This window comes from Mustela erminea, chromosome 2 (assembly GCF_009829155.1).
Source record: "Mustela erminea isolate mMusErm1 chromosome 2, mMusErm1.Pri, whole genome shotgun sequence".
NCBI lineage: Eukaryota > Metazoa > Chordata > Mammalia > Carnivora > Mustelidae > Mustela > Mustela erminea.
Window position 1 is genome coordinate 57588694 of NC_045615.1, and position 18559 is coordinate 57607252.

At 38.0% G+C, this 18559-nt stretch overlaps 1 protein-coding gene across 1 annotated transcript; it reads right to left on the reverse strand.

The window, feature by feature from the left end:
- Nucleotides 1-1235: 1235 nt before the first annotated feature.
- LOC116584513 (alcohol dehydrogenase 6-like) lies at nt 1236-17710 on the reverse strand. The gene is given in 10 exon segments (XM_032332974.1): nt 1236-1260; nt 1903-2041; nt 6657-6785; nt 8001-8210; nt 8213-8261; nt 9411-9627; nt 9744-9831; nt 13914-14055; nt 15678-15779; nt 17693-17710. Coding segments are annotated over 10 exon segments (1119 nt in total).
- Nucleotides 17711-18559: the final 849 nt, after the last annotated feature.

The following is an 18559-nucleotide window of genomic DNA, read 5'->3' on the forward strand; positions in this document are numbered from 1 at the left end:
GTGGGTTTAGGATTTAAAAAAATTGTATTTTATTTCCTGGTCTCTCAAGGTCTCCTGATGTGTTGGCTCCTGTCTAATTCAGTGGTTCCAGATCTAGGGAAGCCCAGGCTGGGGCAGAAGAGACTTGAACTAGGAAGGGAGCTCCTATTGTGTGTATGGTGGGGAGAGAGTTGAGAAGGAGACTCTGTATCTAGGAGACAGGAAAGGAAGTCCTGTCCCAAGAGGACTGATAATCCTGGTTCTAGGAGAATTAAGAAGGGGTTTAGGCAGGGTGTCAGGGAGCCAGGGTAGAGGGATTGGATGCCACCAACCGTTACTGGATCTTGTCTTCCCCTCCTCCACTTCCTGGGGGAAAGAATCTGTGAGACACATTAGGAAGGCACTACACAATTATCCCCTTTCTGTGGAGAGTGGAATAAAAACTAGTTTTGTTGTTTAATACCACAACTGTCTCCCAGGAAGTGTGGATCCTGATAAATAACAAGATTCTCCCCAGCCCACTCCTCCCTCCACCCCCTTTTTTCCCCTGTGGAATCCCTAGATGACTTAGTTATAAGGTCAGGTAATCTGAACCGCTGAGGGCTAAACTGTCCTGGCCAATTGAAGAAGAACTTGAGATTGCTTTGACTGGAGAGAAGAGGGACGGGACGTGCCAAAGATGTAAGTGATGGCTTAAGGCTAGGTTACATAAGATGAAAGACCACTAGAAGTTTCTCTGAGGGGAGTTGTATTAAGAATGAAATACTTAATGTTCAATGGGGATTTATTTAAGTTGATGTAATGAAGACTGCCACCGCCTTCCATCAGCTTGCTTTAGCCTGAATGTTTTATAAACTCATGAATGGTGAGTTTTGTTTCTTTGGTGTGAAATGAACAGAGCTTCCTGGGGTGGGAGAGAAAAAATATTCAAGGAAACATGGGCCGTGAGGTAGAGATGAAAGTGGGAGTATCTTGGGGTGACTTGTTTAAAGGGTCTGGAATTGGGTGATTCAGATCGAACTTAATTTAGCTCTAAAGGGGAGGATGTTACTGGGGGACATTGGGTCACCTAAGAACAGTGTTGATGGGGGTAGTGAGGGTAGGTAGAAGCCAGCTATGAGCCTACTGCTGAATGTATCAGAGGCAAGAAATTAGAAACAGTGTTGTGTGGATAATTCTTCTAGACCACGAAAATGATGCAGAGCACAATCTAGTTGGTGAAAGAAACTGCAGATCTTAGTTATATCGCATTGTCCTTAAAGTAGCAGGATACAGCGGATACTGGAAAAAAAAAAAGTTGAAATGTTTCTAAAACATCTGTTTTGGATTTCAATTTTTTAGCTTTGTAGACAAGTAAGTTAGATTCTCTCAGGTGAGCCGAAAATGGGCAGATTAAATCAGTTGTGAGATCTTTCAAAATGGCATGAACTCCAAGGGTAGAAGAACAGGGATGCAGGCTTAGTCTCTTGTGGGGAATACCAATGCCCCAATTTATAACTGTTGTCTGGTTTGTGGGCCCAAGATAGACATCAGAATTTAGAATTCTGAAGATAATTTCCCCTTTAATATAAACAAAAACAATAGTGGCCTCTTTATAAACTATGAACTTGAACTTGGGCTAGAATTTTGTGAGCTAACTTCACTAGGTAATCTGTCATGTAAAAAAAAAAAAATAAAAAAGGAAACCCACTAGATTGTAAATTAAATGTTATTGGTAAGGGCAGTTGAACACTTAAGTATTTTCAGGCTTACATATTTTATAAACTGGGAATAAAATAAAATATAAAGCAGAAGGAAATGTTTTGAAAATTCCTGAAACCTTAAAGTTCAGCCCTTACTTCCTATTTACTGCCTCCCCCAGTCCCCACACTTCTATTTCTTGGTCCCAAACACTCAGACATAAAAATTATGTGAGCAACTTGCCATTTTCCAGTTCTCATTAATTCAACTGCTTCATTGATTTTATCCAGATTCAGAGTGTGAGTAATTAGTGGATCTAGATTAAATTTCTTTGCCATGTAATCAGAAACCAGTTTAGGTATGCTCTCTCTGCTTTTCCAGCCTGGAAATACACAGATAAACAATAAATTTTATGTACGAGACTCATCATACAGGAAAGGCAATATAAGGTAACTGCTGGAGGTTCTGGCTTTGAGGAGATCTAAGGATTTCCCATTGATTATCTCAGTCATCCGGGAATGACTGTCCTAACCATACACCTATGGAGAAGGCTTTTCTTTTGAAGAAGACCTCTGATATTAAGAGGAGGATTTACTCAAAGCAGGTAGAACATGGGTCTCATTTTAGATGTTTTTGGTGTCAGGTTGTACTATTTGGGGAGCTGTAAATCCATATCTAATGTATAACAAAGACCAAAGTCTTGGGAACTGTGAAAGGAAGTAGTGCAAAGGTTGTACGTGTTTGTGTTGTGTTTTTCCTGAAAAAGCCAAATATCTTAAGAACTTTCATCATGGCAGTGATTTCAGTCAAGCTTTGAGGAAAGAATGAGATGTGCTTTATGGAACTAAGAGTTGCACAGGGAAAGAGGGGGTCAGTTAAGGTAATGTAAGCTTGCCGTTCTCTTTTCTTTCTCATGATTTTCAAGAATCATGAGATTCAAGAATCATGATTTTCATGAGACTCAAAAATCATGGTTTTCAAGAAAATACTACTTTTATATTTAGCATTTATACATCCTTATATTTAGTATATTTAGTATACATCCTTATATTTAGTATTGTGCTAAGTAACATGCCTGCTGGGGCACAACCCAGAATTTGGTGGCCTGCTCATTCCTGGAAAGGGTGAGTGTTGTGTAATGGTACAGGGAAGCAGCAGTGTCAGAAGGAGCTTATACTGTGACAGGATCTTGGCAGTTACTTACTTTTCTTGATCCCATCCTGGGCTGGGTTCTCTAACCTTCCTACTTATTCTCAAAACTACCTAAAACTTCATTGTCTATTAAGTTGGCTTCTGTTATATGTGATCAATTCTTGTTTTTTTTTTTTTAAGATTTTATTTATTCATTTGACAGAGACAGATCACAAGTAGATAGAGAGGCAGACAGAGAGAGAGAGAGGGAAGCAGACTCCCCGCTGAGCAGAGAGCCCAATGCAGGCCTCGATCCCAGGACCCTGAGATCATGACCTGAGCCGAAGGCAGCGGCTTAACCCACTGAGCCACCCAGGCGCCCTATGTGATCAATTCTTAACTGTTCCTCTATTCATGACACAAATGGCTAGTGTATTTTTTTCTATTTGTTTTTATCTTTTTTTTAAAAAAAAATTGAGGTGTAATTAACATATAACATATCGGTTTTGGGCCTACAACATAATGATTCAGTGCCTATATATATTATGAAATGATCACTACTAACCTATTTAATATCCCTCACTGTACACAGTTATAAATTTTTTTATTTCTTGTGATGACAACTTTGAAGATCTGTTCTTAGTTATTGTCTTGTGCTTGGTGATCTATAAAGCATTTTCGTATCTATATGAGAAATACTTCCAGTTGCTTTTTAAACAAGGAAAGGGTCCAAGACCAAACACTAGGTGAGGAAGTGTTTCTTACAATGGCATGGCATTTTGTGCTTCATTGTGTACATTATAGGAGGTTTAGCCTCCTGGACAACACTGTCCCTCCCACTTTCTAAATTTTTTGAGGTAAAACTGACATACAGTATTGGTTTCAGTTGTACAACATAGTGATTTGACATCTGTATACACTGTGAAATGGTTACCCCAAGTCTAGTTACTATGTACTGCCTTACAAAGTTAATATGCTATTATTGACTATATTCTGCATGTAATGCATTATATCACCAGGACTTACTCATTTTTTAACTGGAAAGTTGTACTTCATAACCCCCTTTACCCATTTTGCACACAATCTTCATCCCCTCCGATAACCACAAATCTGTCTTTCATATCTATGAGTCTGGGTTTTGCTATGTTTCATTTGTCATGTGGTATTTGTTTTTTTCTCTCTGACTTATTTCACTTAGCAAAATAGCCGCAAGGTTCATACTTGATACTGCAAATGTCAAGATTTCATTCTTTTTTTTTTTTTTGGCTGAACACCATTCTATTTTATACACACACACACACACACACACACACACACACACACACACACATCTTTATGCATCCATTCACTGACAGGCACTTAGGTATTTCCATATCTCAGCTATTGTAAATAATGCTGCAATGAATATAAGTGTGTCTGTATCTTTTTTGTTAGTGTTTTCATTGCTGGAATTGCTGTATCATATGGTAGTTCTATTTTAATTTTTTGAGGACCCTCCCTACTGTTTTCCACGGTGGCTGCACTAATTTACATTCCCACCAGCAGTGCCACGAGGGTTCCCTTTCTTCCCCATCCTTGTGAACACTTGTTATTTTTGTCTTTTGACACTAGCCATTCTGACTCGTGTGAGCTGGTATCTCATTGCGGTTTTGATTTTCATTTCTCTGATGATGGGTGATATTGAGCATCTTTTCATGTTCCTGTTGGCCAGCTGTTTGTCTCCAGTGGAAAAAATGTGTATTTAGTTCCTCTCCCATTTTTTAAAAAATGGGAATGCTTGATTTTTTGTTACTGAGTTGTATAAGTTCTTTATATATTTTGGATATTATTATCAGGCTTATGATTTGCAAATATTTCCTCCTATTCAGTATGTGTGTATGCAGCCTTTAGGCTGAAAGCAGGAAAATGCTGGACTGTTTGTGCTTGCCAGTTTTAGTCAGGGGCAAGGGAGCATTGCAACCACCCAAGCTCACAGACTTTAGCTAGGTACCAGGAGAACTCCATTCATGATTTCCTTACCCCAGAGAGAGAACAGGGGAGCACTACAACCACTTGTGCCCTCTGGCCTCATTGAGTGCCATGGGAGTGTGCTGTATCCAAGCTTGCTTACCTATGCTAGCAGTTTTGTGGAGAGTACAACAATGGCATTGGCTAGTACCTCCATCACTGAGGAGCTTCTCATCTGGCCCCTGTCCTTCCAGCTGATGACCCCAGATTAGCAAATGTATCTCCCTCACATATAGTTTAGACAGTTTTCAAACTCCTGATTTTTCACTGGGTCTTGGGGTAAGCAAGACCATACATGAGCCTTCTAAGAGAGGAATCTCAGTTTCTTATAGTACTTGGGACCCCCACCTAATGTCAGCCCTGGTGGGTTTTCCAAGCCAGACATTCTGGGGTCTCATCTCATCCTTGTGCAAATCTCAGGGGCCAGGGTGCCTGTTGTAGGGAATCAATCTTTTGCTCTTCTGGAACAAGTGCCTATCTGCTGAGATTCATCCTTACTGTGTATCACTGAAGCAGGGGTGGGGTTTTTGTAAGACCATGTCTCTGCATCTTCTCCCCATGGCAATATGATCCTTTTATCCTTTGTTGTATAGAGCATTTCGTCTAGTTTTCAGTTTTTAGATCTTTTCCAGAGGAAAGTGATCCATGTGTGGCTGTAGGCTTGGTGTGTCTGTGGGAGGGGATGAGTTGAGGATCTCCCTATACTGCCCTCTCGTATCCTCCCTTTCTTAAATATTGTCATTATTTGAAAACTATTGACCCAGAGGATTATACTGTCTATGGAAGGTAGGATTCATTTAATAATAGCTATATGAATGCTTAAGTGGCCAGTGATATAGTTTATGGGAATTATTTAAAATACTGGTGATCTTATTTTATAAGAGTTAGCTGAGTATGTGTATTTGGAATCAATAGTTTTCATCTATACAAGGGGGATAATGCAGTGGTTGTATCCAATTATTACAAATGGAAGATCTGAAATTTTTAATTTAAACTGGATTATTTATGTATTTGTTTGTTTGCTTTTGCTAGCCCTGCCATTTATCTACTCTTCACAAATGAATTGGGTAAGACTCTTAGTGTCTATAACAATACATTGCCATAGCGAATTTGGAGACCACAAATAGCTCACTGGTCCAAATAACTCAGATAGCTCCTAATCCTTATCTCTTCTGCTCCCAAATTCAGATTGTCCCAAATTTCTGGATAAAACATTTCTTCTTAAATAATAGATTACTTGCTTATGAGACCAGAATCCTAAGCAGATTTATTTAGTTTTCTACTTTCTTAATTTTCTCAATAAACTACTCTTTTAAAGTGTATTAGAATGCAGGTTCTAGGACAGGCTTAAAAAATGGAAAATCAAAGGATTCTATGAAAAAATTTTTTTTTTCTGGGAATAATTCTCATTTGCTTTTTATTGGTAGTATTTCTTTTTAGTCACTAATCCATTATGTTTAATATCTTTGAGTTGATATAAGGCTTACATTAGTCGAACAGTAGTTCAGTATATTCTTCAAAGAATCTCACTTGGCAGATATATAATTCAATTGAAGTATAGTTATTGGTCACAATATTGCCTTTTCTTTTCAACTTATAATTTGTATTAAACTTTGGACACTGGTTTCTTTATTAATCAACAAAAAGCTTACCAAGAAGAAACTGTAAGTTTCAATAAAATTAAAAAAGTAACTGTATACATCAAATATCCATCTCCCTATCTTGGATATTTATGTGTTGAAACAAAAACTGTAATCTAAAGTTCTTGTTTATTTCCTTCTTAAGCATTTATGACACATTTCTCTACTTATCATCTCTAAAACCTCATGAATTTTCCCTCTCCCCTGTTTCATCCATACCTCCAAAAATGGTTCCCTTCAAAGAACGTCCTGAAAGAAACAATAAGCCACTGATGTTGAGACGGATGCCTGCCAAGAACCCAACAATCACACAGACCCCGTGGCTCTCGTGGCACGAGGCCAGGGCAGCTTCCTGTTGTGAAGGAATGCAAGACAATGCAAGAGTTAAAAGATGTACTTGAGAGTTGGACCTAATTTCAGATAAACTGCTAAATGGTCTGTGATCTTTTCTGATGCTCCATGACCTCATTTGAAATAACATTTATCTCACAGGGATTTACTGAAATGACATTGCATGATGCCTAGTGTAATACCTGGCACTTTAAGACTCAGTAAATGGAAATTAAAAAATGAAAATACTAAACACACCCGTGGTGGTAACAACAACAGCAACGATAGTAATAATTTTTATGAGAATCATTACTAATATGGGTGATTTGTTAGAATTGACTTTTTCTTTTAGACATTGACGAGTACAGCTGGAGAGTTGTATAACATCTTGTATTAACCAAGTGATAAACAGACATGTTCCCGTTAGTTATTTTCAAAAGCTGTTTCTCATAGCAAGACTATCTGTGGGAAAGACTGTGAGAAAGATTTGGTTATACATTTTTACACACGAGGGAGTTCATGTGTAGTGAGGAATGAAAACATTTTGTAAGCTGAGGAAAGCACTGAGATTGAAAGAGACAGTGATTGGGTTTTCATACAGCTAACTAGAACACAGAGTCATGCAATTCAATAGTATGTTATTTCTACAAATCCTCAAGGAAAGCATCAGATTGTGAAATAACTCCCTCTACATTTATATTCTTATATAAACCATGTTCAGCTGGAAAAACAACTACTGCTTGCTTCACTTTTGAAATGAATCCATCTAATCAAATTGGCTAATGTTTTCTTTGGAAGCTTACTCAGATCTACCGTGAAAGACTGCTCAAAGTGCAAAGCTCATTCCTTTATACGGTGGTTAATCCAGTACTACCCTTATCTTTCTTAACTCTCCTGGCTTGGAATCTGTAGTTACCAGGTTGTTGTTCATGAAATAATTCAGTGAGAATTCTTTACAAAGCTTTTCTGTACTGCCTGTTGGAGGTTGTCTTCTTATTTGAAGGAATGGTATGATGGAAGAGAGGGAGAAATCTCAGTATGGGAGTTCAGTGTTGCAGTAGTGAATAGATTTGTAGGAGTGGACAGAGGATACCAGCTGGGATGTCATGGGGGCACAAGGAGAATTAAATAATTTAGAGGAAAGGTGGAGGGAATTTTAGAATTTTCATTCAATTAAAATCTAAACTTACGACGGGCAGAAATATTGGTTATTTTCCCTCGGGAAAAAATCACATTCCACAGTTTCTGGATTTCCGATGACCTCAAAGCAAAATTCCACACCAGCACCTGTCATATCAAATAAAACTTCTTGGATGGGCTTCTTGAAGTCCTGTGGGTTGATGCACTCAGTGGCACCCACTTCCTTCGCCTTCTCAAATTTATCTTTGTTGATGTCCACCCCAATGATCCTGGCTGCTCCTGCTGCTTTACAGCCTATGATCACAGGCCGACTCCTCCAAGGCCAAACACCACACATGTGGAACCTGGGGTCACCTAAGCACACGAAGGCAGAAAACAAAAGCAAAGGGGACATGTGTCTTGACTCAGTTGGAAAGAGCCAAGTCTGTATATACTTTTTATGAGATATAAGCAAAGGACATTTTCAGATAAAACTCATTGTAACTGAGAGTTTTAGTTTCTGAGGGTATTTCTAGATGTGGAATACTGTTTGCTAGAGGAGCAAAAAACTGCCTGTAAATACGGTTTTAAGTTCTGGGAGTTAACATGAGTAGAAGCAGTTTAATGAAATTTTATTGGATCTTAAGACTTACTTAACAGAATATTTGATTCCAGTTATTTTTGAGTTTTTAAAAACCATCCTCATCTATCTCCACGCAACTCTTCATTTCTCTTTTCCTTTGGAAAACTTTGCATCCCTTTAAATGTCAATGCCTTATGAAGCAAAGGCTTATTTTTTGGGGGGAGGGGTCCAAAATGAGACTATTTCAAATAGAACCCCTTCTGTCCTATTTCTCTAGGATGGGGGCTAACAGACTTTAGGGGAAAACAAAGTAATGAAGCTCAACAGCTATTTACAAAAGGTAGCTGGGAAGGTTTGGGGGATGTCTCAGAAACAGTAGTTCCCACTACTGAGTAGTTCCCATTCAGTCAGAGTGGGATTACCTGACCAATTTGTCTTATATAGCAGTATCTCCTCTGCCACCTGGTCTTTTTACTATCCTTTTATTTTTATGAGCACTTGACTTTCCCCTGATACATTATACAACAGAATAGCAGCTCAGTGAGTTTTGTTAGCTGCCGAATGCCAGCACCTGGAGCAGTGAATGACTCCATAAATGTTTGTTAAATAAAAACAAAACAAAACAAAAAGGATGAACTGGAATGTGGAAGAACACAGTAATTTTGCAACTGTTTTATGTTTAACTCCCAGGAATTCCTGGTATCTCCACTTGTGACTGTCATCCAGACTTGATTTGCTACTTACCACTGACCAAAAGGGAATGGGAAAGATATTGAAGGGTGTAAGAGGATGACCAGACAGTAAGGAACTCAGGGATGTTTAGAAGAAGGTTTGTGATTCTTCCTCAGGTTGTTTTGTTAAACATGCCCAGCCAGGTGCATGAGGATTTTCATCTCCATCGACCAAGAATTCCGTTCATACCTGGTATAAATGCTCCTCACCTTGGCAGTATTGATTGTAGCACCATACCCGGTGGAAAAACCACAGCTCACTAGGCATACTTTCTCCAGAGGAGCAACTGCATCAATCTTGGCAACCGAGATTTCTTTTATCACTGTGTATTCAGAGAAGGTGCTTGTATTTGCAAAGTGATACACTGGTTTTCCCTTGCAGGCAAACCTACTGGTACCATCAGACATCAGGCTGGATTCTGACTGTCTGTTATAGACAAAAACAAAACAAAACACAAAACCAAATTTTTCTTTTGAATTAGAAAGCTTAGTTTCCTTCTAAGGAAATTGAATTTTTCAAAAAGAATATTAGTAAAACCTTACTTGGTTTGTATACAAAAATTATCCCCAGGATTAAGGCAAGAGGCACATTCTCCACACTGCGGTAGAAAGAGTGTGATAACTTTGTCTCCTGAAGAAGAAAGGCATTTATTAGGTTATTATTTTTCTAAGTAAAGAGATAGCTGACTTTCAGGACTTCACCAACAAGACACCCAAGAAAATATGGTAACTGTGAATTATTTCTGCATTTAATGGTGCTCAGTTTTGTGGAAAATATCAAATACTTATGAAAAGAGGGGATGTCTTCATCTGTGTCTAGCCCTGGGCTCAGCAACTGAATGTCAAGGAACTTGCCATCCTGTAAATTCCTCTTGAAGTCAAATGATTTTGTTATGCAGTCATTGTATATTTTCTATACAACTTCTGCTGTGAAGGATTGGATGTAAAATAGAATGGATTCTAGTTCAGAGAATAAGTAAAGAGTGTCTCTTTACTCTCCTCTGTGTTTTAAATCAGTCCTTCTTGGCGGTGGTTCCTCTAGTAATGTGCAAAGTATAAGAAAAAAAGTTCAGGCAGGTTCCTCTAGTAATGTGCAAAGTATAAGAAAAAAATTAGAGTAACTTGCTTGTAATGGACTTACTGACTTGTAATCATACAACCGCATTATCTATTATTGTAGAGGAATTTGTTTCATATTTTTAGTTAAGAACACTTACAGGATTTGGACTTTATAAATTTACTTTTAGTTTTTAAAAAGTATACATGCATATGTCAAAACATTTAAATTTCACAAAAATGTAGTTTATGTTCTTATCAATGGTATCTTTCAGAGTTGTAACCCATTTCAAAATATAAAGGCTAACATATGGCTTACCCTCTTTGTAGGTCTTACTTTTTTACTTAACAATAGACCTTAGAGATTTAGTGATTTTTGTTTAATAGTTACATAGTTTTTCTGTCGTATAGATATATCATCATTTAGTTAACCAGTTCTTTGGACACTGATAGACATTTAGGTTTTTTCCTAAACAGTCATGAAAAATAACAATGCAATGAATATTTTGTGCATACATGAACTGTGGTAGGCAGAAATTTTAAAAAGTGCCCCTCCAAGAGGTCCCATTCGAATCCCCAGAAACTGAATGTGTTATCATGCCCATGAATATGTTACAGGGGAAAGGGGGCTTTGCAGATGTAATTAAGTTCATTGAGCATCTGACATGAAAATAGGGAGATCATCCTAGGTTATTTAGGTGGACCCAAAGTAATCACATGAGCCCTTGAAAGGAGACAAGAGGAAAAATCAGAAGAAGACAAAGTGATTGCAAGGTTGAGTAGGCTTGGATATGCCAGTGCTGCCTTGAGACTGAAAGTGGGCAAAGGGCCACATGAGAAGGAATGTGAACAGCTTCAAGGAGCTGACAGTGGCCCTAGCCAACAGCTGTTCAGCTAAGGTTGAAGACGTCAGTTTTACAACCTCCAGGAAATGCATACTGACAACAACTTGAATGAGCTTAGAAGTGGAGTTTTCTCCAGAATCTCCAGATGAGAACCCAGCTGATCAACACCTTGATTTTAGCCTTGTGAAACCCTACACGGGGAACTCAGTCAACCACCCAGACTTTGGACCCACAGAAACTGTGAGATAATAAAGTTGTTTTACTTTAAGCTGCTACATTTGTGTTGATTTTTTTTTTTTAACATCGTTAATAGAAAGCTAATACATGAGTATAGAACTATAGAATGACTTTCTAGAATTGGGAGTATTGGATCCAAAATATACACATTTAAATGATGTTACATATTGCCAAATTCAGAGTTGTACAAATTTACTTTCTAGATAATAATGTTTGAGGTAGCTATTTGCCTGCACTCTGTCAGCCCTACATATTATCAGACTTTTAAACCTTTGCTTATTTGTTAGGTAAACAGTGTTTTCCTCCTACACGGTTGGTGGGAATGTAAGCTGGTATAACCACTCTGGAAAACAGTATAGCGTTCCTCAAAAAGTTGAAAATAGAACTACCCTACAACCCAGCTACTGGGTATTTACTCTAAACATAAAATGGAGTGATCCAAAGGGGCACATGCTTCTGAATGTTTATAGCAGCACTGTCTGCAATAGCAAGACCATGGAAAGAGCCTAGATGTCCATCAACAGTGTATATATACACCACAACAGATGTGGTGTATATATACAATGGAATACTATGCAGCCATCAAAAACTGAAATCTTGCCATTTGCAATGCTGTGGATGGGACTGAGAGTATTATGCTAAGCAAGATAAGTCAATCAGAGAAAGACAATTGTCATATGATCTCTCTGATATGAGGAATTTGAGAGGCGGGGCAGGAGGTCATGTGGGGAAGGGAGGGAAAAATGAAACAAGATGGGACCAGGGAGGGAGACAAACCATAAGAGACTCTTAATCTCAGGAAAAAAACTGAGGGTTGCTGGAGGGGTGGGGAAGAGATAGGGTGGCTGGGTGATGGACATTGGGAAGAACATGTGCTATGGTGAGTGCTGTGAATTGTGTAAGACTGATAATTCACAAACCTGTACCCCTGAAACAAATAATACCTTATATGTTAATAAAAAAAGCAAAAGCAAAAACAAAAAGCCAGTACTTTACCATTGTATTTTGTTTGAAACATTTTAAAATTTAAATTTGATTAATTAACATATAATATATATTTGGTTTTAGAGGTATAGCCCTGTGATTCATCAGTCTTACATAATACCCAGTGCCCATTGTATTTTAAATTTTTATTCAGTATGTTTGAGGTTAAGCAGCTTTTCATGTGTATATATGTATTTTCTCCAAAGGAAATGTACATTTCCTTTGGCTATTTTTCTACTTGGCTATTTTTATCAAATGGCTTTTAAAAAATTCTTTATATATTAGGGGAATTTGCCCATTGTCATATTTGTTGTTGATTTTGGTGGTTTTTTTTTTTTAGATTTTATTTATTTATTTGACAGATCACAAGTAGGCAGAGATGCAGGCAGAGAGAGAGGGAGAAGTAGGCTCCCTGCCGAGCACAGAGCCCAATGAGGGGCTCGATCCCAGGACCCTGAGACCATGACCTGAGCCGAAGGCAGAGACTTAACCCATGGAGCCATCCAGGTGCCCCGGGGGTTATTTTTTATAAACAAAATTTCAAGAACTTTTTATGGTGTTAATTGATGTATTATTTCATATCTTCTAGATTTTTTTGTGTTGATTAAAATTTCCTTCCTTTCCCTGAGGTAATACAGTGTTCTCTTATGGTATTTCTTTTTTTTTAAGACTCCATTTATTTATTTGAGAGAGAGAGAGCACAGAGGGAGAAGAAGGAGAAGCAGGCTCCCTGCAGAGCAGAGAGCTGGGTGGGGAGGTTCCATTCCAGGACCCTGAGATCATGATCTGAGCTGAAGGCAGATGCTTAACTAACTGAGCCACCCAGGTGCCCCTCTCTTATGGCATTTTATAGCACTTCTGCAGTTTCACTTTTCACATTTAATTCTTGGGTTCATAATGTGTATTTCCTTGACATAAAGAATGTAATAGCAACTCAACTTACTTTTTCCCCAGATGACTATCCAGTTGTTTCAACATCATTTACTGAGTAATCCACATTCTTCCCCTCAAATTTGAAAGCAAAACCAAACCAAACCCTGTGTTAAATTGGGTTTTGGAGGGGGTAGAGGGATGGGTGAGTAGGTATTAATGTGGTGGGTGTTAAGGAGGGCACGTATTGCATGGAGCACTGGGTGTGGTGACTAAACAATGAATTTTGGAACACTGAAAAAAATAAAACAAAATAAAATTTAAAAAATTAAAAAAAATTTCTTTATATATTTGATCTAATTCTGGACTCCTTCCCTCTTTTGTTCCACTACTGTGTTCAGCTATTTATTATATGCTTCATTTTAATAATTTTCAACAGTTTTCCTCAGTTTCCTTTTTTATAAATTTTTGCCTCATTTGTACTTTATTTCAAGTTCAGTTTATTGCATTCTACTTGTTTTTATTAATATCAAAATAGGAATGCAAAGATACATTTTGTGTTTTTGTGTAACTTATAAATAACGATCCCTCCTTTCCTATGAAATGGGCAACTTTTCACATTTTGTTTCCAATTGAGCTTAACATTTAAGAGATGCTTGTTATTTTCCTGATGGGGGTTCTAAGTTGCTGCAATTTCCTAGCTCCCAGTGCTAATTCATACCTGTTTTCACTGTGCTCACTCCTTCTCCCACACTCTAAGCTATTCCAGCTGCTTCGTGGCCCATAATGACAGGATAATGGTTGTAAAAGGTTTTATTCTACAACATTTTCATCTCTGAACCACAGAGCCCCGTGGCCACAATCTATATGGAAGGCAAAAAGTAAGATGGTTTTCTCAGTGTCAAACAAAGGTGTTTCAGAATTGTTAGTCGTTTTTTAATGTTTTTCTAAAAATTTAAATTCAATTAATTAACATATAATATATTATTTGGTTCGGGGGTACAGGTCTGTGATTCATCAGTTTTATATAATACCCAGTGCTCATGACAACACATACCGTCTCCAATGTCCATCACCCACTAACTCATCCCCCTACCCAATTCAAAATCAGGGAAATACAAATCAAAACCACAATGAGATACTACCTCACACTAGTCAGAATGGCTAAAATGAACAAGTTAGGAAACGACAGATGTTAGTGAGGTTGTAGAGAAAGGAGAACTCTCCTATGCCATTGGTGGGAATGCAAGCTGGTGCAGCCACTCTGGAAAAGAGCATGGAGGTTCCTCAAAAAGTTGAAAATAGAGCTACCCTATGACCCAGCAATTGCGCTACTGGGTATTTACCCTAAAGATACAAACATAGCGATCTGAAGGGGCACATGCACCCAAATTTTTATAGCAGCAATGTCCACAGTAGCCAAACTACAGAAAGAGTATGAATGTTCATCGACATATGATTGGATAAAGAAGATGTGGTGTATATATACAATGGAATATTATGCAGCCATCAAAAATGAAATCTTATCATTTGCAATGACATGGTTGTAACTAGAGAGTACTACACTAAGCAAAATAAGTCAGTCAGAGAAAGACAATTATAGCATGATCTCACTGATATGTGGAATTTAGGAAACAAGACAGAGGATCACCGGAGAAGAAAGGAATTATTAATCTTTTAAAACTTTTTATGAGTTTGATACACTGCATTAATTTTAATGCATTTATTTCTTAGATTTAATTGTAGAGAGGGGTCAATAATAATTTGTTTAAAGCAATTCAGTGGTTTTCATTAGCTAATTTCAGAAGCAAAATGATGATTTAAGACTTACATAGGTTCAGAAAAGACATCTGTACAACTGTAGTGTACATCAGAGGTCTCACTTGTCCTTCATTGAAGCTTGTGGGTAGGAGTATGGAGGAGGAAGACCAATTATATAAATGAAATAATTGGAACCCAGAAAAGCAAGAGATGTTTCCTATTATAATTGAAGACTTAATTTATTTCACGGTGGAGGGGGCTTTAGGGTTGTGTTAATCATACAATATGGTTTATGGGTAGAAGCTTCTTTTAATTAGTAGTTAGTATTATAGTTGTAAATAAGTATCCTTTAGGCATTTAGCCTATGCTATATCTTCCTAATCTTTTGTCTGGCTGGATTAAAAGACTGATGAAGTGACGTCTGCCTTCGGCTTGTGTCGTTGATCCCGGAGTTCTGGGATTGAGCCCTGCTTCAGGCTCCCTGCTCAGTGGGAAGCCTGCTTATCCCTCTCCCACTCCCCCTGCTTGTGTTCCCTCTCTTGCTGTCTCTCTCTCTCTGTCAATTAAATAGATAAATAAAATCTTAAAAAAAAAGACTGGTGGAAATGGAAAAGAAATAGCAGAGTATGTAGTTATATTTCTGAGTTGAGCATTGTGAAAAGAATGTGTAATTTACAGTTAATAGCTTTGATTTTCGGTGTGGAAATATGATTTTTTTTTTTACCTTTATGCGAACTTCCTTTGCCTTTGGTGGGGCAACTTCTACCTCCTCGATGGAAAATGGTGCACCAGGCTTCCAGAGTATGGCTGCTCTGTACCTAATGACCTGGGAAATAGAATATGGGGGCAGAAAGGGAAACTTCTTAGGCCTAAGAGCTGGGGAATTCTTATATTAATGAATATTAGAAGGTTTAGCTCAGTTCTACACTCAGAACTGAAAAAAATAATCATTGCTTAAATATATGCTATATGTAGTTTCTAAATACCAATTCAGCTTTTCTTGTGCTATCAGTTTCTATATTCTAGTTATTTTCTCAGTACTAATTATATAATGCTATACAATAAGAGTGTAGATGTCCTATTTTTGATGTTTGTATCAAGAATGAAGTTGTCCAGTGGCTGTTTCGGCATGAGGATGGCATTTGCATTGTGGGAATTTATGTGATCCTAGGTATGGGAGATCATCAGTTTTGGGGTAGAGGGGTCAATTATGGAGCAGGGAATGGAGAAGATTAGTTGTGGTAGTTCATCAAATGGTGGTGGTCACTGGCAGTCTAAGGTCAGAAAAGTTGTTGGTGGCAAAGTAGTATTTAGGGGTTCTCATTTCAGTCTACCCCTATACTTGCTATAAAACCTCTTCCTATGTTGTTTTACCTTTCTTTTTATAGATTCAACCACTACCTTTTTGGAGATGACTTTGTCAGTCTGTATCTATAGATAAACTTGACCCTAAGTTTTAGACTTATTTATTCATCTCCTATTTGAATGTCCTATAGAAACATTTAAACATGAACACATTAGGGTTGCCTGGGTGGCTCAGTTGGTTGAGCGTCTGACTCTTGATTTCAGCTCAGGTCATGATCTCAGGGTCATGGGATCAACCCTGCATTGGGCTCCATGCTCAGTGCAGAGTCTGCTTGAGGTTCTCCCTTCCTTCTCCCTCTGCCCCCTGCCCCTTACTCTCTCTCTCAAATAAATAAATAAATCTTTAGAAAAACAAAAACAAAACATGAACACATTATTTCTTTTTCCTTCCTTCTGTCCTCTTTTCACCTTCTGTTCCCTTTCCCCTCCTCAATGAGTGGAGGACACAACATATAATCTATTCCTCCCTCTGTAGTCTCTGTTTCAATGAGTGGCCATGTAACCTATTCATTTATGTAGGAAAGAAACCTGGGAACCTGGGAAGTATCCTTAGTTTATCTCTCTCCCTCAACCTCCACAATCTACCACCTTCTGGGAACTTTTTCCTTTTCTCTACTCTCGCCACCACTGTGTGGTCCACATCCTCATTGCCTTTCACCTAGCTTGAGTTCATCAATTTCAAATCCATCCTCTATGCTATTTGCCATCTGCACTATAATCCTGATCGTGCTAATCTTCTGCCTAAAAGTGATACTCTGATTGTTTATCAGGATCCATTGACATGATCTATGGGGCTCTCCATGATCTTCCAATCAGTGTCTCACACCTTTCCTCTGGTTACTTCCTGCCTTAGATTTTACCCTCCAAGCACAGGAAAATATTCTGGAGATTCTTATGTGGGATATCTTTCTTGTTTCTATGTTGCTCCTCATGCTTTATCTGCCTGCACAACTGTCTTCTCCTGTACGTGGCACATTCTTCTGCAGGTTTCCTCTTAGGTGTCACCGTCTCTGGGAAGCAATGCTAGGTTAGGAGCACTTTGTTCTCTCTTTTTCTACCCTTGCACATTCTTTTATAATGATTCTTTTATAATTACTCTATCTCCTTGTGAGACCACTGAAAGAGGGGATGTCTCTGACTCTGGAAAATTTGACATAGGACTTAATATATTGATTAATGAAGAAATGAAAAAATGAAGAAAGGCAAGTGCTTAAAAGGCATAAAATAAAAGGGAGTAGAAGGGCGATACTAAGATCAAGATAGTCTCCTACTTTGAAAAATATAGATACTGTTTGGGTGATGAGGTGTAGGTGAATAAGCAAGCACAGAAGCTGACACAATCATGACACAATATAAAGAGAAGACTGTACTTACTTTCCCTGTAGTACTCATGCTGCCCGTTTTGGGGTTCTTCTCTCCACAAGTGAATGTATTGAGAAAGGAGGGATTCTGGCTATAGCTTTCACTGCGGGAAGGTTAGTATTACACAAGTCACTGGTTAACCAAGAGGTTGGGTCATGAGTTTTTTTGTTTTGTTTGGTTTTTAAATAATAAGGCTATCATTATGCCCAATGCCTGGAAACTGAGATTTTTTCATTTCCTTGAGGGAGGTTTTCCTAAGTATAATCTAAATAGATTTAGCTCAGTGAAAGAACATAAAATGTGAAATTACCTGAACTTCTTTTCTTTTCACAGTCGTGAAAGTCGTGAAGCTTCTTAGTACACCTGTTGAATTTTAAATTTGGTCTTTTAAATGTCCAAGTTTAGCATTTCTAATAGAGCTTACAAAATTGTTTCTTTTATGTTGCTTTTCAAATGCAAATATGATTGTCTGTGTCTCTAAATTTGAGTAATCCTTTTGATTTTCCAAACGTGTGTCACATTGTTGAGCATGTGACTAGACAGTTTTATCTGGTAGTTTAGCATACACTCTCCACTTCTTGGTATGCTGAACTGGTTACTCAGAGAGAGTAAACCCAATTTGCATAATGATCCTGACAGTCCAATTTGAATTTAAGATAAGCCTCTGTATGTGGACTAAGAGAGTCTTGACCAAGACCCAGGACCTTGGTAAACAATGACGGGAACAAGTAAATACGTCTCTTGCGAAGGGAAGAGAAGAAGAGTAAATGCTGTTCTGTGTCAACTGCTGTGATCATAAGATTCTTTTTTATCATGTTGATACGGTGATTTACACTGATTAATTTCTTGATATTGAACCAGCTTTACCTACCCAGAACA